Source organism: Alosa sapidissima, chromosome 7 (genome assembly GCF_018492685.1).
Source record: "Alosa sapidissima isolate fAloSap1 chromosome 7, fAloSap1.pri, whole genome shotgun sequence".
Lineage (NCBI taxonomy): Eukaryota > Metazoa > Chordata > Actinopteri > Clupeiformes > Clupeidae > Alosa > Alosa sapidissima.
In genome coordinates, this window is record NC_055963.1 from 19,563,958 (window position 1) to 19,586,751 (window position 22,794).

Sequence of the window (22,794 nt, forward strand, 5' to 3'; positions counted from 1 at the left end):
ATAGAGGGTTGTATGTGTGTGTGTGTGTGTGTGTGTGTGTGTGTATGTGTGTGTGTGTGTGTGTGTGTGTGTGTGTATGTGTGTGTGTGTGTGTGTGTGTGTGTATGTGTGTATGTGTGTGTGTGTGTGTGTGTGTGTGTGTGTGTGTGTGTGTGTGTATGTGTGTGTGTATGTCTGAGAGAGAGGGTAGTATGTGTGTGTGTGTGTGTGTCTTGTGTGTGTGTTTGTGTGTGTGTGTGCCTTGTTTGTGTGTGTGTGTGTGTGTGTGTTTGTGTGTGTCTGAGAGAGAGAGGGTAGTATGTGTGTGTGTGTGTGTGTGTCTGTGTGTGTATGTGTTGTGTGAGTGAGAGAGAGAAAGACAACAGCACTGCAGTGAGCCATTAATGTGCCCCAGGAGCCTTGCATCTGCTCATTGTGGTGAGGAGGAAACGCGTACGCACTGGACTTTAACACCGTCCCCCCATTCTTTCACCAATCCCCCCTGGACTCCTTTTCTCTCCCTTTCTCCCTCTCTCTCTCTCTCTGGCACTCTCTCCATATAGAAACCAACGAGGAAAGGACACACAAAAAAACAACAGACAACAGCAAAACAAAAGCCACAGCGAAAAAAAAGAGAGAGAGAGCGACAGAGAACATTGAACATCTTCCTGGTGCAACAGGAACACAAGTGGAGGTGATACGGAGAGAGGTGCAGCACTGGCCGGCCGGCCCGCAGGAGCACAGGAGGAGGAGGAGGAGGAGGAGGAGGAGGAAGTGTGGGGATGGGAAGAGCACTGCGTGTGAGAGTGCAGTTGCCCGGGCCTTCCCACAGAGCTGCCGCCACCGGCCCGGCCACTCACAGTCCCCGCTGAGCCAGGCCAAGGGGAAGTGCTCAAATCCCCCGGCCCAGCAGGTCAAGGCTGGGCAGGCGCGGGGAGGAGGGAGGGGAAGGAGGGCGAGAGACACTGACAGAGAGAGGGAGAGAGAGAGGGAGATGGGAGGGGGGGTGGTTGAGGCGGTAAAAGTGTGTGTGTGTGTGGTGGGATGGGGGTTGGGATAGAGTGGTGATGAACAGCAAGGACTGAGAGGGTTCTGTGTGTGTCTGTGTGTGTGTGTGTGTGTGTGTGTGTGTGTGTGCATGGCAGGGGGGGTAGATGAGGAGGTGGGGCATGGTGTGCTGCCATATGTGAAGCGGTTGATGAGGGGGCAGTTGGGCAGTAGATGGGAGGATAAGGAGAGTTGGGAGAGAGGGAGGGAGGGATAGAGGGATCACACAGGGAGAGAGGAGAGGGTCCATCACTCACAGGGTCAGGCAGGGGGATGTTTTTATCTGCTGCTTGGGACTATCTAGGAGTAGACTCATAGTGGACAGGATGGGAAAATACCCTTGATGTAAAAATTGACCTGTATTAAGAATGCTTACAAAAGGTACTCAAGGAACCGGAAATGATTTAACCAATTTTAAGGACATAAACATACAATGGTAAAGTTGACTAAAAATAGGTATAAAAATTAATCTTTTGCCGATTTATTGTAATCTCACAATGAAAAACAATGACGAAAAATCCAACCTTGAAAGGACGCAAATTTATTCTGAAAAAAAGGAAAATCTCATAAAGAAATTTATATTTTTAACAAAAACACATTGCCCACAATTATTGGCACCCCTAGAAAATCCCCCACAGGCTAAATCCCCAAGTCCTTTTTCAACATCGGAAAGACAAGGAATACACTAAATTTAAATAAAAAGAAAGTTGGTTGACATTTGTAAGTCAGGGAATGGCTATAAAAACTAGGTACTCCGTTGAAAATGTCCATATTTACAGTTAAGACAATAATTAAAAGATTCTAATCAACTGGAAATGTGATAAACATGGCTTAACATAGACAAAGACCCTTGGTTATCTTGCCCACATGCACAGTATGGAGAATGGTAAGATAGGCAAAAAATTCCATAAGAGCCACTGGAAAGTTACAGAAAAAGGTATCATCTTTGGGTCATCAAGTCCCCCCCCCCCCCCCCAAAAAAAAAGTGACCTCACTGCTAATAGATTATTCAGTGGGCACACTAGGTAAAAGCTTTTCCAGTCATTTAATTACCAGTCCCTCCAGGATTTCGTGAGGATTTTTTGAGATTGTTGCGATCTAAAATGCCTGATTTTCTAAAAAATTGCGATGGAAGTTGCAGTGTTTTTAGCTGTTTCTTGCGAAGAAATTGCAGGAGGAAGTGAAAATTGCAAAATTAGTTGCGATTTTTTTAATTTTTTTGTAAATTGAGGGCAATTAAGGTTAGTAAGACCAAAATCACACTGATCATCTTGCTTATTAAAAAGGATAAGTAAAGGTAAATAGTAAGGATTACAGAAAATCAAAGTAGGCCTACTTTATTTGTGTAAGTGCTGAGGTAATTCACAAAGCAGTATAACCTTTCGTAGAACTGTCCAAAAAAGACAGTCCCCTAAAGAGATGGCATCATGTCATATGTTTCAATACATTCATATATTTTGTAATTCATATTAAGTTCATATCTTTTTAATAATTCATAGCCTGTGACCCGCATAATTACTAATAGCCAAGTAAGTATCTAGTAATTTCATATTGATTTAAACTATTTGACTACACTTCTCTTTAATGTCATTATTGGTGGTGTACGTCTAATTGACTGCCTGCCCCTTTAAGGAGGTGAGAGTAGTCTAATGTCATTCTTGTCTTCTATGTCATTAGTTAAAATAAATGTTAAAAACTAACTCGAATTAAATCATTCTTGGATCATAGAAGAGGTAAATGTCTTGAAATTGTATTCATTTCTATGATTTTGGTAGCACTACTCAAACTAAGCCCACAAGCTAGCAAACATGACATAAGCTAAAAGGACATCTCCAGGTAAACGTTTGCCAATGGGTTGCATAGCCTACTCAAATGTCAGTAAACCAAGTAGGCCTTAAAGGAAAATTTCAGTTTTTAGCAGTTTAAGGCCCTTTTCTGGTTTGTTTTGGATGAACTAGAGTGGTGGACACCGAAACTTTGACGATTGGTCCTGTCTCGACTTTTCTGACTCGTTTTGAATCGCCTTTGACTTCTCAGGGTGGCTGGCAATGGGCATACTGTAGGCTTCTCAAACATGTCCTAAAACAACCCTTAACGTTCGTTTTCAAAACTGCAACTCACCGAGTGGTTAGTGGTGTTCGTTGAGCCAAAACAAGTAGCGTAGCGAAATACAGTTTCTGTCGTCTTTTATTTGGCATTTTGTAAAATCCCATTGATTTCTGTTGGAAGACTCATTGCACGTTGATCCACCGTCTATGCTTCAGGCTCACAGTTGAGCGGAAGTTTATACGCGGTTGTGAGGTGTCTGAAAAAATAGTTCCACAATAGCAAATAAGACGGCTGGAAATCATACATTGCGCCGATATATTTAATTTTAATAATCAACGAACACCACTAACCGGTGAGTTGCACAGTTTTGAAAACGAACGTTAAGGGTTGTTTTAGGACATGTTTGAGTAGCCTACTACAGTATGCCCATTGCCAGCCACCCTGAGAAGTCAAAGGCGATTCAAAACGAGTCAGGAAAGTCGAGACAGGACCAATCATCAAAATGTTGGTGTCCACCACTCTAGTTCATCCAAAACAAACCAGAAAAGGGCCTTAAAGTTCTAAAAACTGATTTTTTTTTTTAATTAACTTACTTTAATAGCCTAGGTAGGTTAGCAACACCAGGTTGAGAGATGTAAGTAAGTAGTAAGCATTAACGTCTATTTATTGTCATCAAAACTGCAGAGGAACAAACATGTTATAGGGCAGTCTTTAGTGTCTGCAGAGGTAAGTGTGGCATCTGGCTCAATATTCTGCATGAGAGACTGTTGTGGTAGGTGAAATTTCACGGGGAAACTACGATGATTGGTCAAATTTGCGAAAAAGTTGCGGTTTTTGGACAAAATTGCGAGGTTACCCATTTGCTGAATTTGCGTTAATTGTTGCGATCGCAAAATCGCGAATTCCCTGAGGGACTGATTACAAATGTAAACGGCAGAAGTTACTGAATGGTACAGTGACTTTGTCTGGAAGTGTGGTCTATTGTCAGATTTAATTCAAATTGCACTCTTTGGCAAGGAACACTTTAGGTGGGTTTGGCGTACATAGATGAATGGCTATACTGAAAAGAACCCCATGCCTAATGAGAATTATGGTGGAGGGGCTGTGATATTGTGGTGCTGTTTTTATTCTCAAAGGCATTAGGAACCTTATTAAGGTGCATGGTATCATGAACCCCCCAAAAAGGAAATCTGTCAATCTCTGCCAAGACACTAAAAGTGGGTCATGATTTGATCATTCATCAGGTCAATGAACCAAAACAAACAAACAACAAAGTTTACTGAACACAAAATCAAGCTTCTGCCATTGCCATCTCAGTCCCCAGATCTAAACTCCATAGATAAACAGTGGGGTGAGTCAAAGAGGAGAATGCACAAGTGTGGACATAGGAATCTTGACGATTTTGTAAAGACAAATGGTCTTAAATCCCTTGCTTTGTATTCTCCAACTTCATGGGATGTCAAGGAGAATATTACAAGCTGTTTTATTGGCAAAGGGAGGCTTCAGAAGGTATTACAAGCAGGGGTGCCAATAATTGTGAGCAATAGGCTAATTGTGAGCGATACTGTAATTTGCTTGCCTTCAAGAGGATTTTTCCTCATTGTTTTTATTGTGAGATTACAACAAATCACCAACAGATTATTTGTCATATCTGTTTTTAGTCAACTTTAGCAGAGGTGCCAATAATTCTGGAGGATTCTGTAAGTCTGAGAATGTGTCCAAAAAGGTACACAATGAATCGAAAATAATTTTTCATTAAATTAAGGGTATTTTTTTCTGTTTTGATGAGGCGGTTGTGAGGAGTGTGTGAATGGAAAGGAATGTTTCTATTGAATGTGTCTATCTGTGTGTGTGTGTGTGTGTGGGGGGGGGGGGGGGGGGGTTGGGGGGTTAGGTGGTTGGGTGGTGGGAGGTGTAAGGGTTACCATGTGGTAACTAGTGTAATGAGAAAACAAGAACTGTATGAGATATATGGGGAACACTTCCTTCACTTCCTTTTACCAAATTACCAAACAGTAATTATTATAAAGAAATATATTAAGGGTGAGGGTTTGCGGTGGTGGTGGTGGTGGGGTGGGGAGGGGGGTAGTCAAGGGTGGCAGACAGGACACAAGGGGCTTGGCGACTCCACCGCTCCTCTTGCGAGTCGAGGCTTCATGTGTGAGTGATGTTGCCATCACTGTGTCTCATTGTGTGTTGGCGTTACTGTACTTCCTGTCGCGAGGGGCTGAAATCTCGGCGTTCCCTGAGTCAGGTCCCATTCCGAGGGGGGAGAGGAAGGGGATGATGTCATTAGCGAGAAGCGGCGTCCATCGTTCAGGGCTGCCGCTGGCCAGGATCGTGCGCGCCTCAGACCTGGAGCCATTGCCTCATTGTCGGGACAATGCTTCCCCGTGCCAAAACACCAGACCGATGTTTTTTCCTAAACAACAGGCTTCACAAAAGGACACCAGAGGAACCCAAGCAGGGCACGCTGGCTCGGGATGAAAGGACAATAAATCACCAATATGACTTCAAGTAGAGAGAACAGTGCAGAACAGACCAAAAGCAAAGGGAGGAAGATAAACCACATTAAGGCCATTAACCTTAAAATCAGGCTTGGTACAGCGTCACACACAGGCCAGACGACTCAAAGGGAAAATTGTCCTTAAAGTCTCAGCTGATTCAGCAACATTTGTTTGTTTAAAAGTTTGGTTTAAAAGAAAGGCATCTCCAGCATGGTGGAAGTGGTCATTTTTTATTCATTATTAGATGTGCTCTCAGCGGGGTTACCTCCTGACCTTGCCGTTGCTTTAATGCAACTGATTATCTGTGCTGGTTTGTAAATATGAATAAACCAGTGAGGCACCTAGAGGGTGCAGACCTCCTCCAAGGCCAAATATTGCATCTCGCAAAGGTGGTGAAAGTAGAACTAAATTTGTCGAGGTGACAGATTTGCACAAAAATGCAATGAGTTATTACTTTCAATTTTGCACCGACTTTCCAGTTACTTAAAAATAGAGACATAGAGATATTTTTGTGTAATCCTGCTTACAGACAGATTGTGGTGTTAAATTATAATTAACTATTTCGTAATCAGAAGAATTATGACAAAGCAATAGAATACTGCAGAAGGTGTAGCTTTAATCCAACATTGAGTATGGGTTCGCGAAGCCAACTACTAACATCCTGTCTTACACAGCTTATATACCTCTTTCCAGTAGCATCACTTGTTTTGACCACTCAGAATAGAATAGAGCTCCTATGTCCTTCGTGCCTTTTATGGTAATACATATTTGCCTAGGTAGTTATTCTATTTCTACAAAGGACCTTTGACCTGAGCTGAACGACTGCTAAGGATGTCCAGTTTCTTCTATGCATTCATATCCTTATAGGTAAACCTCTGGGCCCCTCACTTATGCTATATTTACCCCTGCTCTTTCACCAAACAGAGGTTACACATTAGCCCAATGTATAGAACATCTTTTAGCACTACTACAGAATATCTTATCAGGAAACTTACAAAAATCCACCACAAGATGACCTCCAAATGTGGCTAAAATGTCAGTATAATGGAAATGTAATTGAATTAATTTGACTTAACAAAAAAGTCACCTTCAAACAGCACATCTCCTGATGGAGCCCCACATTTTCAAAACAAATTAAAAAACAATTATGCACCTGAGTATGAACTGTCATGCTGACTTATAATCCTGGCTAATGCATTCAACAGACAGCACAATTCACTGTGCAGAAAGAACCCCACTCTGAGGGCAGTTCAGGACAGCCTAACGCAGCCATTGCCTAAACGAGAAGGGTACTTGCGTAAAGAGCCATCGGTGTTCGTTTTTCTCTGTGCACTGTGCAGGTCGCGGATGTGCTTAAATCTTTTTCTGCGTTGAGAGAACACAGCAAAGTGGTGAATCTGAGGCCGTTTGTATTTTTCTAGACTGCGTGGATGTCACGGAGACAGAATTTTATGTCCTCGAGTACATGTGTTAGGAATCAAGAACATGCTCACTCCTCAGACGGAGAGGGCCCTTGACAGAGGCGCAGGATAATGCTTCTTTGTTTCGACGCGGATCTTGGAGGATTTTCAGTCTCTCCCTCTCTTTCTCCTTCTCTTTCTCTCTTGCCCCCCCCCCCTTTTTAAAAGTAATTCATAGCTTGTCTGGTCGGCACACATGTCCTCAAAATTCCCACTGATTAAGGAGTGTTCAAAGACAGACAACACTATATTCTTCCCATACAAATACAAGACAGATGGAATCAGATAGATACACACACACACACACCACCTACACACACACACACACGCATGCACGCGCACACACGCACACACACGCACACACACACACATTAGCAGCAGGATGAACACTGGTGTAAGACATGGTTGAGGTGACAGGGTGATGCCTCTCCTCTTCTGTTGGAAAGCTACAGTCGATTCTCTGCTGAAATTCCATCTCACATTTGGGAACCTTGGCTTCCATTCCGACAATCTGTGGACCACTCCGGTTAGAGCTGCGAGACCTCACTCGACGAGCTCGCATCATAAATCTTACGCGTATGTACATCGGCACGTTTAGTGCAAAGACGGGAGAGCAAAGTCGCTCTGAGACGAGCCTCTGAAAAGCCCTCAAAGCAGCGCACAGCTTTCCCATGCTTTCAATCTGGCAATAACAAAAATAAATGAATGCATAGTTGCAATAGATTCAACTCTAAAGCGCACACACACACACACACACACACACACATACACACACACACACAACATATGGATGTCAAGGAGAGGAGAGAGACAAGAGGGGACAAAATCATAGGAGAAGGAGCGAGTGGTCTGATTTCGATTTGCCACCACAAAGCTCTCTGTTTATCTTCACGACTCGCAGTCTTGGGCAGGCACCATGGGGGCACCCATGGATATTCATGGGGAAGCGAAACAGCACCCCGTTCTGCCAGCATCCGTCCCTGATCACTTCAATGTGCAGCCCAGCCAAGAGTGACCTTCAGAAGGGAGAAGAGAATCGACCATAAAAATCTGCAGCGTAGAAGTGCACGTCCATGTGTTAAAGTGTGTGAGTGAAAGAGAAAGGGAGGGAGAGAGAGAGAAAGAGAGAGAGAAAGAGGAATGAAAATGAGAAAGTGTGTGTGTGTGCGTTTGTATGTGTGTGTGTGCGTGCGTGTATGTGTGTGTGTGTGTGCGCGTGCGTGTGTATATGTGTGTGTGTGTGTGCGTGCGTGCGTGCGCGTGTGTGTGACTGAGTGTTATAAATACTGTGTCTCTGGTTTGTTTGTGTACACTGGACGGCGTTTTTTGGCAGTGTGGCGACACTGTGACCCGCTTCCACAGGCATCTGAACTTTTGTTTTTGCTCAGCATTTTTCTCTTTCCCAAAGGTGAGAGAGCACATGCACAGTTCTGTTCAAGTCAACACATGCTAATTGTTGGGACAAAAGTACTCTCATTTAATATTCAGGAAACAGAAAATATCCTTGCGACCCCAAAATCCAGTTCAGTACCTGGTGCTCTAACAAAACTTTTGTTTTTTTTTCGGTTCATGCTGAGTTTTGGTAAGAGTTCAAATGACTTAAAATACTACTATATCTGAGAAAGAAACATTTTATTTATTTTTAGTTAACAAGGAGACCATTTCTACATGACAAATGAATAACAACCAGGTCATTGAGGTGGATATGCTGTAACATCCAATGATATCAAAGTATTTCCTGAAAACACTGCCATCTACTGATACACAAAATGCTTATATGTCCACCACAACTGGAAAAAAACCTTTCTTGCTGTCTCATAATTTTCATGCTTTTATTTCAGAAATTAAAATCTAATATTCTTCTGATATAAATATTCTTTTGTCATGCCTGTTAATGTCATCATACCACACCTGCAGTCACACATTTTAATCCACGTGTTCTGTCCCTAATGCAATCAACGGTGGAATGTACATGCAGGAATGACCTCAGCCCATATTTCTGACAGCGGAATGTAACATGACAGTGTGTTGTTCAGCTGCAGAGGTAGTGGCCTGGGCACAGGATCATGGACCCTGGAAAATTCTAAAATGACCTCATGGAGGTGATGGAGGCTGCGCTTCCTCCCTGGTTGAGTGCGGCCGCGTTACGGGCACAGGGACTTTCCTCCCACGATGCAACTGGGCCACTGAGGTGGGGTTTCCTTATATGGCCTGCCACAAACGTTGCTCAAACAAGCAACCACACAGTGAATTTGAAAACACCCGTGTGTGAATTGACTATTGCTAATTGTTCAAACAGAATGCTACATGGCTGGACACAAAAAACAAACATACACCCTTGATAGCTGCATAAGGCTAATTACTGATGGAAAAAGGCGTCCATTTATTCTATAAATAATTCCTGAGTTTATTTCCAGAGTATATACTGTTTTACACATTTTTAAACACTAAAATACATGTCACCAAGGTTTCTCTACATGTCTTTCTTTTCTATCTGTTTCATAAATTACTACTCTAGCTTTTTTAAACTGCGATAACACAGTTTCTGTGCCCTGATGTTAAAAGTGCAATGGAAATGCAACTTCCATCATCATTTCAGTGCTACAGTGCAGTGTTACGGAGAACCCAGCGATTTTTACCAGTACAAGAGTGCCATCTATTGAACAGTTACAGGAAATGTCCATCTTCCATCTCTGAGCCTAAAAATATGATAAGGTAATATTAGTCCCCTGAACAATGTTTATAAACACACATTATCACACATTCATTACCATGTTATGTCTTTTTGTGACAATGGCAAATGACAAAACACAAGACAAACTATATTTTTTGAAAACACTCCCATTCCCATGATGTGCAATCTATTTGTTTGTTTGTTTGTTGTTGATGTTGATGTGTCTGGAGGGGGGCAGGAGAGGAGCATCTTATCTAGCTTTAATTTTAGATCAAATGGCTGTCGAGCTTTTACTGTTATTGGCCCTACACATTGAAATAGTAAAAAGTTATGAGATCTGCTGTCTGCTTGGAAACTTTTGAAACAAACAAAAAACTCACTTTTATATTCTGACTTTCCCTTTTAAGTATTAGTCCCTTTTGGTGTGTATACAGTCTGATGTTGTGCTTTTAGTTCAGACTGGGGTTGGTCTATTTTTTTGTTCAAGCACTCAAGCACTAGTAATAGGCTACTGTTTTGTTGTTCTTTTATTGTCTTTTATTTTATAATCTGTTAAATTCCATTCTCGTCTGGCCCAAGTCCTTCTTTACATATCATTTTATTTGTCAAAGTCTGTCTGTTTTCATTTTAGTTTTGCCCCCTTAATTAGGCCTATCTTCTTTTTTATCCTGTCTTGTTTTTTAATAATACACATTTTGTCTTTTATTATTCACATTCAGTGTTTCCCACAGAATTGAATTATATTTGTGGTGGTATGCAGAATGAACTTGAATGCAATAGTTTTTAACAAATTAGTGCAGCGCGGTTATGATTCTAACGTCTTATATCTAATGTCTTATTCCTTTAACCTATAGGCTATTTTAACTGTCGATTTCAGTTATCTTGAATACAATGCACTTTCATTCAACTCATTATTCTTTACTTATTATTAACTTAATAATAATAATAATAATAATATACTTATTATTAACTTAATAATAATAATAATAATAATAATATACTTATTTATAACATGCCTTGAGTGACTGGTGTGCTGGTAATGAGTACATGGTCATGAACAACCAACGGCAAGTCTTGTTCTAAGGAAAACATATGTTTTATCAAAATACATCACACTCTCCTGAGAGTCATTTGACAACATACAGTATGCCATATACTGCCCCCAACAGAACGGATAGGGTATGGCCAAGGTTAAAGGAACAACAACTTTTTGGGAAGGGTGGTTTGTATACTGGTACAGTACAATGTGTCATGTAGTGACCTGACCATTATATTATTCAGTGTACGTATTCATGTTGTAGAGAAACAATAACAATCAATAATTTAATCTTTCAGTGCTCAGAAGGATGTTGCACGGTTGAAATCCGAAAAATCTGCCCTTTATGTTCATATGATAAAGAACACTCTCACAAGTTATAACAGTTTTTCCATTGTAGCTCAATCTAACATTGACTATTAAAATATGCATTTTAATGGATATTTAAAGACATGTTTTCAGATGTGCATATGTGATATGAAAATGTAGGCTATATTTAGGCTATTTTTGTCGAAGCTGACTACAGAAATGGCATTGGATATGTAGCCTATGCTCCTATGAGGAAAATGAAACATCATGTCTACAAGATTGGATACAAATTTAAACACGCACAATGCAGAGAGAGAAAGAGAGAGAGAGAGAGAGAGATTGAACATCAAATTAACCTCTTCTGTAAAATAATAATAATAATCAAAGATTCTAGAACAGTATTAATTACATTAAGTAGGCTAGTTTGTGTTTTGTTGTGGTTGCCAGGTTACAGCAACCTGCTTGTTTTAAGCTTCATTTGGATTTGTGCGTTTTCTTTTCTTTTTTGTGAGAAGGAAAGAGAGAGAGGGCTGAAGCGGAGTAGCCTAGGCCTATTCCAAAATATTGAAGTATGAAGTAGGTTACAGCGCAGTGCTATGACAGGCCTATTACTTTAAACTGCGTTTTTTTGTCTGGCAATCACCGACTAGGCCTACTACAGTTCCGGGTTGATATACAGTCCGAAAGCAACTGTACAGAGTGACGGGTAGCCTATATTCTGGAATTTTCTAACTTATGTATTACCTCTGAAATGATTGCCGCTTCCGTCTCTGTAGTTCCGCCTAGAATTCTTTGCGGTTAGGTGGTTGTAGGCTAGTCTGTGGACTACAAGTCCCATGCTCTTCCAGCCTTGACAGATAAACGGAGCAAAAATTCCACGCGATTAGGATACTAGAGTACTAGAGCAAGCAAGGGAGGGAGGAAGAAGTCGTGTTTTCTGTCAGTGGTAAAGGTATGACCGACACGCTCGGCATAATCAACCAAATCTGTGCAAAATGGTGAAGGATCAAGAGGTCGAACGCATTGCGAAGAAACTGGACAAAATGGTGCAGAAGAAAAACACGGTAAGTGGGACTCGCTGGGTGCAGAGTAGAACGCCCTTTGCATCAGAAAACAGGTAGGCTGGACTATTTTGAAGCTTAGTCTACTACACTACACTTGTTTTGAGAGAAATTTCTCGAAATCAGTGCATCGCCCATCACTGATGCAAGCCTAGCTTAGGCTACTTATAGCCTATCAGTCAATTGGTGTGTTGTGTCCTCACGGAACCAGTCATCTAGCATGCCAAATTCAGAGAAGTGGGCTGTAATGTTACCATTTTGTGGAAATGTAACGCCGCCAGCATTGGATAACTAGGATACACTGTTGCTATTCGCCAGCGGCCATCGCTGCATTCAATCCCGTGTTTTTTTCCCCTTAAACGCCAGAATATTTCATGAACGCTTGGCTCGGGTGCAGGTCAATAGACTTCATGGATGAGCAACAAAATGTTAAAATTTGTTTCAGTTCGCGCTTGTTTTTGCTGTTGTAACGTTCGCTTTCGATTTGCAACCTATTGCTGTACATGACGATGTGCGGGCGGAACATACAAGTAAAGTAGGCTTGTGGAAATGAACATGTGGGAAATATTTCTTGTAAAACTGACCGTATTTTGTTGCTAATGTTGAAGTTTATCTAGGCGTTTTTCCACACTCTGGGCCTAACATAACTCCAGTCTAACTTACGAACAGACGCTAGGCGCGCATTGGTCAGCTTTTCAAACAAAACGCTGCATTTGTTTTTGTTGTTGATTCACCCCATTCATGTTTCGTGTTTGGACCTCTTCGTCGTCCCGCTCATGTGTTCATTTGCGTGGAGTCGCGTGCACCGGAGCTGATGAGTTGGCAGCTGGTTGTACTCCAAATTTCTCTTCACTGCTGTTCCGACACAAACAAAATAAACATTCATGCTGAATATAACACCTCAAACAATTCAAAACAATACTGCAACGAACTAGAGGTATAATCTTAGAGAGACATGACTCTGTGTGCAGAACATTCAGGCAGGTGATTTGCTTGCAATTCACCAATTGTAATGTTCACATACGCCTTCTTCCTTTTGCAGGATGGCGCTATAGATTTGCTTAGAGAGCTGAAGAATATAAAGATGTCGCTGGAGACGCTACAGGTACCTGAGACTGATGAATTTCTTGTTTGAGGCCTTTAGAATTTCAAAGGCTCCATGGATCAATTGACTTATTTACACTGTCACTGTTATTTAGTCCACAAGGATCGGCATGTCTGTGAATGCTGTGAGGAAGCAGAGTTCTGATGAGGAGGTGCAGACTTTGGCCAAGTCTCTCATCAAAGCTTGGAAGAAACTTCTGGGTAAGGAGTTTAGCTATGCTTCACCAGAAAACAATGTAAACTGATAAGCCAAAAACACATGATGGATCTGGGTTGCATGCTGACACTCCCTATTACTATGGATTGAATTTAGCAAAAGTGAAACAGGCCTGACAAAGTATGAAAAATGAAACCAGCAAAGCAACTATTCAAGTGAAACTAGGTTCATAAATTGTGTTGTTTTTTTCCAGAGATATGTGTTTTTTAACTTGTTTTTCCCCCATTCATCTGTTGTCTTTGTCACCTGCAATTTCCTGTGTTTTGACAAATGTTGATGAATAAGCGTTCATGGTTGTCCTGTTCGGCCGATCCACAGATGGTGCTGAGGGAAAGGTGGCAGCAGTGGAGGAGAAGAAGAAAAGTGCCTCGCCTCTTCAGTGTTCATCTAAGGACAGCCCCAGCTCCAGTGACAGGTGTGTGTGTGTGTGTGTGTGAGAGAGAGAGAGAGAGAAAGAGAGAAAAGGTGGTGTGAATTTTTCTAGGCACTAGCCATGACAGTTTTTTTGTCATTCCAATTAAAACAATTAAACTTTTCCAAATGAAAAATGTGTGCATCTGTTCACAAGGGTTATGTTCTATTCTGATCAGGTGCTCACAAGCACTCTAGAATCTTTGATCGGAATAGCCATTGCTGCTTTGCTTTTGCTTGAGAAGTTACAGCAGGCAATCCGATTGACCACACCACCCCTTTCATTCCAATTCAAATTCTAATCTGATTGGCAGTTTTTATCCTGATCAAGGTGTTTATATGTAACATTTTATTCTGATTGAGTCATTATTCCGATTCTAATCAGATTAAAAGTGCCCATGTAATCCCACCTACTGTGAAAACATTCACCTACTCGGCTCATTTACATATCACACACAGGGAGAGAGCGAAAGACTGTGTGTGTGAGAGAGAGAGAAAACATTCTAGGACTCTTATCAGCATCAACAGAAAAAATAGGTAGGCTATTTTACTTGGTGAAAAAGAAAATATCTTCACTCCTCTCTGATCTGCAGCAAGAAGTCTGAACCGCCCAAGACCCCCACCAGCCCGTCTACCCCAACCACTCCAACCACCCCGACCACCCCCATCACCCCAAAGTTCACGTCTTTCCCCCCAGCCCCCGTCACCACTGACAGCGTACGCACCAAATCCAGGGAACTCTTGGTGGCAGCGCTGCAAATTGGCGGTAAGAGAGGGATCAAGGGCTGAAAGGGCAGCCCAGACACGGCTTCGAGGCCTGACCTGTCCACCTTAGCTTGGGCTCTGGAGCATTGTGAGATGATTTGTCAGGCTCTGTTTAACTTTGTTTGTACGTCTTGTCTTCAATCTTCTCTTAGATGACCATAAAACGATTGGAGCTGATTGCGATCATCTGGCGGCCCAGATTGAGGACTATATCCTTTTGTCCTTAAAGTCCAAATGGGGATCTTATAGACCCTTTCAATCATAGAGCATTTCTGGTTTAAACGTCCAAAACTAATGCAGATATTTTTAATTGAAAATTATTTGGGCTTTAGGTTAATGCTCTACAAAATTTTGACTTTGAAACATGTTTTTTAAAGTTTGTCCCCATGTTACCATTATATTAGCTCAATGTTGTTTGCTACCGGAAATTCCTTGGGCACGCACATGTTTGTTTATGCTGTTGATGGGGTCTATATAGCTATCAGTAGAACTGGATATGAGGGCATTGAACTGTAAAGACCATTTATGACCATGGGCAGTGCACCATTATCAGATACACTAAACTGAATGTCCTTAAATGCTGAAATAGCCAAAATAGTTGAAGGAAGGTTTATTTTAACAAAATACCAATGATGGAAACAATGTCATTTGGAGAATCCCTTAAATAGACCTAATGCAACAGCCTTTGTCCACCATAGCTGTGTCTCACCACACCCTTGTGTTGAAATCAGTGTTTTCTGTTCTGAGCTAGTGTTTTTTAAGTGAAAAGAGCGGCTAAAAATGGTGTAATTTGGTGCCTCTCTCTTAAACTGTAATAAGCAGTATGCAGTCTTCTGTAACTAGTGAGGCAATTAAACAGAGACATACTGGCCTTAAAAGTGCAAAAACAAAAGGATGTGTTCACAGGGCATATAAATTGTGTGGCTTGTTGTTAAACCCTTGACCTGTGTGTCGGGGCACCTATCTACCAGGAGTTTAAGGCCACGGACATGAAGTACAAGACCAGGCTTAGGAGCCGCATCTCTAACCTCCGGGACCAGAAAAACCCTGATCTGCGACGCAACGTTCTGTGTGGGAACATCGCACCCGAGCGTATTGCCACCATGACCGCAGAGGTGGGCTGTGTTTACCATTATGTATTTGGGGGGTTTATTTTACGTGTATTTAACCCTTCAGCAGGGAGCTTTGAACTTTCTAACAGAAGATTCTGTTCCGCATCAATGTAAGGTTCTAAAATTCCATGTTGAATTCAGTGAACCCAGATATTCTTTAGAACGTTCAATTTCCAACATTCCCGTCGCACCTGTCTGACGGACCCGCTTAATTGCATTTTATTTATTACTTTTTGTACATATATTTTTCATTTTGCTTTTTAGTTAGTTTGATAGATGAATGGATAGATGCCTAATTTATCCCGAGGGGAAATTAGGGAAATCGTGTTATCAATAGCAATCATTATAAAAGAAAGCAATCACTGAAACTATATTAATTTTATTCCAAAATGTCTCTCTCTTCAAAAACATATAATGTTTCTATCCACTGCATTCTCCATTATGTCCGGCATCTTTACCAGTTGCAAAGTCAAAAGTTTGGCATTGCTATGACGTCAGGTTTGTGTGTGGGACTTTGAAAGGAGAAGGGAGGAGGAGAGAGGAAACACGAGAGAAAAAAGAGCACCAACACGACTGTTCATTTAAAAATGCTGTTGTTGGAAAGTAAAGACTATGCGATATAATATCACAATCCATTATTTCCACGATATTCATATGGTCATGTTTTAATTATCACGTAACCGGTATATTGTGACACCCCTAATACCGGTACACACATACAGAACAAGAAAAACACTCACACCACTGTAAGGATATAAAGTACAATCGTGAGTTGATAGTCTATCCAGTAGATTTCAGATACCAGGCAGGGAACTATAATGCAGTAGGCATAAGTGTAAGTGTTGCTGGGATGCAGGTGAAGCAGGCTATCACGATTTCAGAACTGTTACATTCTTGGCACTTATGCTACTCTTACAACAGTAGGCTACCTCACTTTTTAATGGCTTGTCGCTGTTAAGTTAAATTCATAACAAACTAGAACATATTTTTAAATTCTGTTTCAACATTCATGGAGTAAACATGTATGACTCCTTTCTGGCAAAATTTCACAGCTTTTAAGTCTAACGTCATTGTGTAAATCGAGTTTGAACGGAGAGAATAGAAAAGTGTTACAATTGTGCCAGTTCTCCCCTACTCTCACGGTTGGAACATTGCGCTTCCCAACACACACGCAAAAGGTCTTCATCTTTTGATGATAAGTTTTGAAGTTTTGTTTAGAAAACCCTGCAACCATGTCATAAGATGGTTCCTCACAATACACATCACGATATTACACACTATGTGCACACGCAGGCTACATATGCAGGCCAATGTTTGATGGATGTTTCTTTTTTTTTTGCGGCGATGACCGTGACGAGCTCAGACCTGCAGTAGGCGTCACGTGAACACGGTGTTGCGGTAATGTGGTTACCGTCCCAGCCCTAGTTTTTTACCTATTCATGTCAACTAGGCTCGACTAGGAGACTATGGACCCTTTCAAGAGAGTTCCATTATCAGCATCATAGTTGGCCCCACAAGACTTCCTTTTTAACATTCCATATGTTATCTTAATGCAGAGGAAGTACTGTAGATTGGGAACCAAATAGAATGTTCAAGCATTGTTTCTGTTTTTATTGTTGAAAGGGTCTATATAGTGTATAGACTAGTCGCGTGCTACAGCATTCTTATTATGTGCAGTTTTTGTGTGTGCTTGTGTTCATGTCAACGTTGACCCACTCTGTATCTTCATGCAGGAGATGGCCAGTGCAGAGCTGAAGGAGATCAGGAAGGCCATGACCAAGGAGTCCATCAGGGAGCACCAGCTCTCCAAAGTGGGTGGCACTGAGACTGACATGTTCATCTGCGGCAAGTGCAGGGGCAAGAACTGCACCTACACCCAGGTACGCGGCCGCTCACACCTCCTCTCTCTTACCACACCTTGCCACCACCACCGCCACTCAGCCATGAACCACTGGCCCGCATGGCTTCCATTATAATCAAACAAGCAAAACATGGGCAGTATTGGCTCTCAATAAGGCTCTCGTACTCAACTGTAGAGCAGTCTGTCCAGTGAACTGAAGAAGTGAAATTGAGCCTCTTGTGTTGATGGGGTACTTGAGTAAGCTTCACTAAGTGACTACACAGATCCCCAGTGCATTATGGGAACGGGGTGGTGCTGCCCTGACATGCCTTTGGCAAGTTAAAGTGTGCCTCCATGACCAGGATTATTTGAGAAATCCTGAGAGACTGTCTGTGCGTGTGTGTGTGTGTGTGTGTGTGTGCACGTGCGTGCAGTGAGTGAGTGAGCGAGCCTTGATGCATGAAATGCTGTGGTGTGTGAAGATCAATTAGCAAAAGCTATTGAGCCTCTCATATATATTCCAAATATGAATCCAGCATGTTCACACAAGTGTGTGTGTGTGTGTGTGTGTTTAGGTGCAGACACGCAGCGCAGATGAACCTATGACCACGTTCGTGCTGTGCAACGAGTGTGGGAACAGGTGGAAGGTGAGTCTCACCGGTCTGGCTACTTACGCCACCTTCTTTGTGTTAACCCCAGTGATTATTCCACTGTAATCATTCATATTTACACACTAACACTTAAGCCTTTTACATTAACAACACTGTCTGCATCCAGTGAGTTTTATGGCATTTTTTAAGGTCAGTTAGTTTGATGAACAGTAGCTTACATAAAAGGGGTAGCTGAGAGAAACCAGGTGCTCTAGTGGCCCCTTGGAGTTGATCTCTAGTTGGTTAGCAGACAGTGATTATATGAGAGTGATTTCTGAAAGTACATAATTGTCAGTGGATATTCAATCTGCTTAAAGATATGAGTTTCTGAGTTATCCTGGTCTAACATTTTTTAAATGGAATTGGAATAAGACTTCTAGTACTCATCGACAGGGTTCCCACGAGTTATGGAATTTCTAAAATATCAGGGAATTTTGTTGTAGCAGTTTTAAAATGTACTTGCCAAAATGCATTAATGCAAATATATTTTCATGCAGAGTTGGTGTATATCTGGTAATTAATTCGCTTTACTGCTTGCTTGAGTGGTTGTGGTCCAACTTTGTTTATTCAAAGCCCATTCATCTCACTCTATAAAAAGTCAAAAGATTCTTGAATGCTCTACGGCTTCTGTGAAATCTTTGGTCGGTATATTGTACAATTCATTCTATAGTAGGTCATGGAAATTCAGGTTTTTCGTTAGAGAAAAGTCATGGAATTTTATATCTGACTTAGAGTGGGAACCCTGCATGGAATACTGTAACCACTAGATGGCGGTACTTGCTAACAAGCACTACTGGCAGCAGTTTACACAGGCTTCTAAAACTGATAGTTCCGGTCCTTGATTGTGATTGGCTGAATTGCGTTCGATGCCGTTGTAAAATCCAGCATAAACATACACCATTTCATTTTATATTACTGCACTACCATAACTTGATACAAAAGTTAAAGTAGCTGCGTCTCGATGTTGCTTGGCAACCATTCAGAGAGGAAATTTATTTCTTTGTGAATAAATCGTTTCCATTTCTAGTTGCTGTGCCTTTACTTTATTAAACTTTGCCAGGTATTTATAGTAACAGTTTTAGAAAAGCAATAAAACACTCGAGTCCGTAGGTTACACTGATTCTACAACAGCTAAGGGGAGTTTAACGCCCCTTAGCTGTTGCAGAATCAGTGTAACCTACGGCCTCTCGGGGCTTATTGCTTAATTATGTGTTGTCTCCTCTCATAGATTTAGTTACTGATTTGTGTGAGTGCATTACACTAAAAAGGCTCTAAGTTTGAAATCAAGGAGCGACTTTGGAAACTCTGTGACACTGACTGTAAGGCACGTTCATCACATTAAGGATCTCTAGCATCTCAAACAGGTGGAGATCACTGGGAAAAAACTTTAGCATGGAAGATGGATGTGTGGAAAACGGCTTCACTTATCCATCTGATCTTCTGCAATGGTTTTCTCCCCTTTTCCCCTCTAGTTCTGTTGAGTGGATGGACAATATGGATTCTTCTGCGAGGAAAAAATGGAGAACCACATTTGAAGAAATCATTTTGTTACAATCCTTTTTTAAAAGAAAACATACATGCTTTTTTTGTCATAACGCTGTAATATATTTCACATGGATGCTGTTCCCTAAAAGACAATAGATGTACATTATTTTGTGTATTTCTTTTCTATTTCTACCGTAACAATTAATTACTTTTGTTATTTTTTGTATTAACCAGTGGACAGGTTTTGCCAACCTTAGGTGTTTTGTTTGCTCTTGCCCATAATGATGGCTTGTGCCTTTCTTTTGCCTCTTATCTCCCTTCCCTCATTCATGGTGCTCCTAGTTTTACACAACTTTCTGCTGGTTCTAGAGGTGTTGTGTGAAAGTGTTCTTAGAGCTTGCATACGTAGATTATGCATACTCCATACTTTTTTTTTTTTTTTTTTTTTGATTGCCTGCTCCTAGTATGGATGAGGTGTTTTTTTTGACAATGAAGTGTAAAAAATGAAAAATATCAAGAGAGAATGTGTGTTATTTTCAGTGTGTGTGTCAGGAAGAGTGAGAATTCCTCCATTTATACTTTGAGAGAAGGTAATGGCAACAATATCCTAGTGAACCTTGTGGAGTAGGTTGGTGGAGTTCGATAGATTTCACTTGGGCGCCTGTATTGCTTGCATTAAATGGAGTCTAACTTCGGCTTCCTCATATGTATGTGTGTGTGGAAAAGTAAACAATCCTGCTCATGTTGGATTGTCATCGCATGCAGACAGACACACACACACACACACACAGACTTCCATAGGGATTTCTTTAACTCAAACCAATGTCTTGTTCCTCACAGTAGACAGCGGTAGGTGGCAGCAGTGTCTATGACTGTAATACCAGTATGCAACCACAGGAGGGAGTTTATCCTGCTCCCTGCTGTCATCACTCAGTATTCTTCACAGAAGAGAACTTCTGACGGCAAATTTGAGGAAAAGTTGGTAAACCACCCTTCTTACCTAATTTGAGGGTGCTGATTCTGAATATTTTGTTTACCAAGCTCAATTCTGAGATCTAAGCTGCATAATCAGCATTTTAACATAAAATAGCGATTTTTTGTTTTGTTTTTTTTTTTGCTTATTTTTCCCAAAATCGGTTGATTTCAAAAGTGATAATTAAAACCAAATAAAAGTGTTCTCTAAATACATGTTTGAGCATTAAAGAAGCCATACTATAGTTTATTAACATATTTAATGTGAACATGATTACAGTTAACATGTAATAAACTCGAAAATTCTAATCAAAACACAACCATAATTTGTATTGCTAACATAGTGAGTCACTCATGTGGCGTTTAATGCATTTCATCTCAATAACAAGTTGCACAGATAACCTTCAACTCAGAATATAGCCTACAGTACATATGAACTTAAATAGCGGGAATAAGCCTAATGCAGAACTGCATCTACCGTCAGCAACAACCGACAAGTAAAAAACATTTTACTTTCAGTAACACTGGATTTGGTATATAAGTATAAGTATATATATACTCTTTTGATCCCGTGAGGGAAATTTGGTCTCTGCATTTATCCCAATCTGTGAATTAGTGAAACACACTCAGCACACAGTGAGGTGAAGCACACACTAATCCCGGCGCAGTGAGCTGCCTGCAACAACAGCAGCACTCGGGGAGCAGTGAGGGGTTAGGTGTCTTGCTCAAGGGCACTTCAGTCGTGCCTACTGGTCGGGGTTCGAACCGGCAACCCTCCGTTTACAAGTCCGAAGCGCTAACCAGTAGGCCACGGCTGCCCCCATGTGTGCTTGCCTCCATACTAGAGCTTGATAATGTGCTCTTCTAATATGCCATTGAGCAGCATCACTTGTTGGTGGTAGAGCCTCCGATCCTCGACATCTAGAAAACAGAGTGGCTCTGGCATAGTGTTGTCACGATACCAAAAAGTATGACTTCGATACAATGCCTGCCATAAATATCTTCATACTCGATACTGAAACGATATCCAAATCCTAAAATATCTGGAAAAGAAAGGACGCAGGCCTCCTCCAAGTGTATTGAGTCATTTGTGTTGAATTTGGATAGATAGATAGATACTTTATTGATCCCTAGGGGAAATTCAAGGTCACAGTAGCATACAGACATACATACACACATTCACTAACAGCAGAAAAAGTAATTAAAAGTATATAATATAAAAAAAACTAAGCAATAAGGACTGTAGAAGATAAAGAATATACTAAATATACTAAAATACAAATTATACTAAATAAAACTTAATCTAAATCATTTCTAAAAACAGTATCCACATAGTGGGTGATTAATCAATCAGGTGCGCTTGCAATAACTGAAGCAAAGACTGAGCCTGTGGTCCTCTGTGCATAAGGTAAGGTAAGGTGCTCTTTGTGAATGAGTGTCATGGTGATGGTGCAAATGAGTAAGTCAAACAGTGCAAGAATAAAGTGTATATCTATGTATAAATAACTATATTAAGAAAGGTATAAGTGTGGTCACAGTTCGGCTGTGGCATGGAGGGAGGGGTTGTGCATATGTGCTAATAAAGCATGCAAACAGTGAGGCAGAAGACAATGGTAAAGTGGCTAGTGGACAGACAGTTCAAGACATGGAGGTGGTGAAGAGGCAGACTGACTGCGGAGAAGTCTATTTCTCCTCTTCCCTTAAGTGATGCATTGAACAGTTCAATGGCCCTGGGGATAAATGACTTCCTCAGTCTGTCTGTTGTGCAAGGCAGTGAGCGAAGTCTCCAGCTGATCAGGCTCTTCTGCTTAACAATAGTGCTGTGGAGTGGATGATACTCATTGTCCAAGATGTTGATCAGTTTGTTCAGGGTCCTTTTGTCAGATATTGAAGTGATGCACTCCAGTTCAGCTCCCACTACAGAGCCAGCTTTCCTTACCAGCCTGTCAAGTCGCCCCACATCCTTCTTCTTTGTGCTTCCTCCCCAACATACCACTGCATAGAAGAGGACGCTGGCAACAACAGACTGGTAGAACATCCTGAGGAGCTTGCTGTACACATTGAAGGAGTGCAGCCTCCTCAGGAAGTACAGCCTGCTCTGCCCTTTCTTGTAGAG

General features: G+C 41.3%; 1 protein-coding gene across 1 annotated transcript; it reads left to right on the plus strand.

The window, feature by feature from the left end:
• The first annotated feature begins 11,513 nt into the window (after positions 1 to 11,513).
• On the plus strand, positions 11,514 to 20,414 carry tcea2 (transcription elongation factor A (SII), 2). Its single transcript, XM_042098480.1, has 10 exons — positions 11,514 to 12,125; positions 13,165 to 13,227; positions 13,322 to 13,427; positions 13,762 to 13,858; positions 14,448 to 14,620; positions 14,772 to 14,828; positions 15,580 to 15,734; positions 17,465 to 17,611; positions 18,147 to 18,218; positions 19,694 to 20,414. The coding sequence occupies exons 1-10, from the start codon at positions 12,057 to 12,059 to the stop codon at positions 19,700 to 19,702; spliced, it is 948 nt and encodes a 315-aa protein (XP_041954414.1). The 5' UTR covers positions 11,514 to 12,056; the 3' UTR covers positions 19,703 to 20,414.
• The last annotated feature ends 2,380 nt before the right edge of the window (positions 20,415 to 22,794 follow it).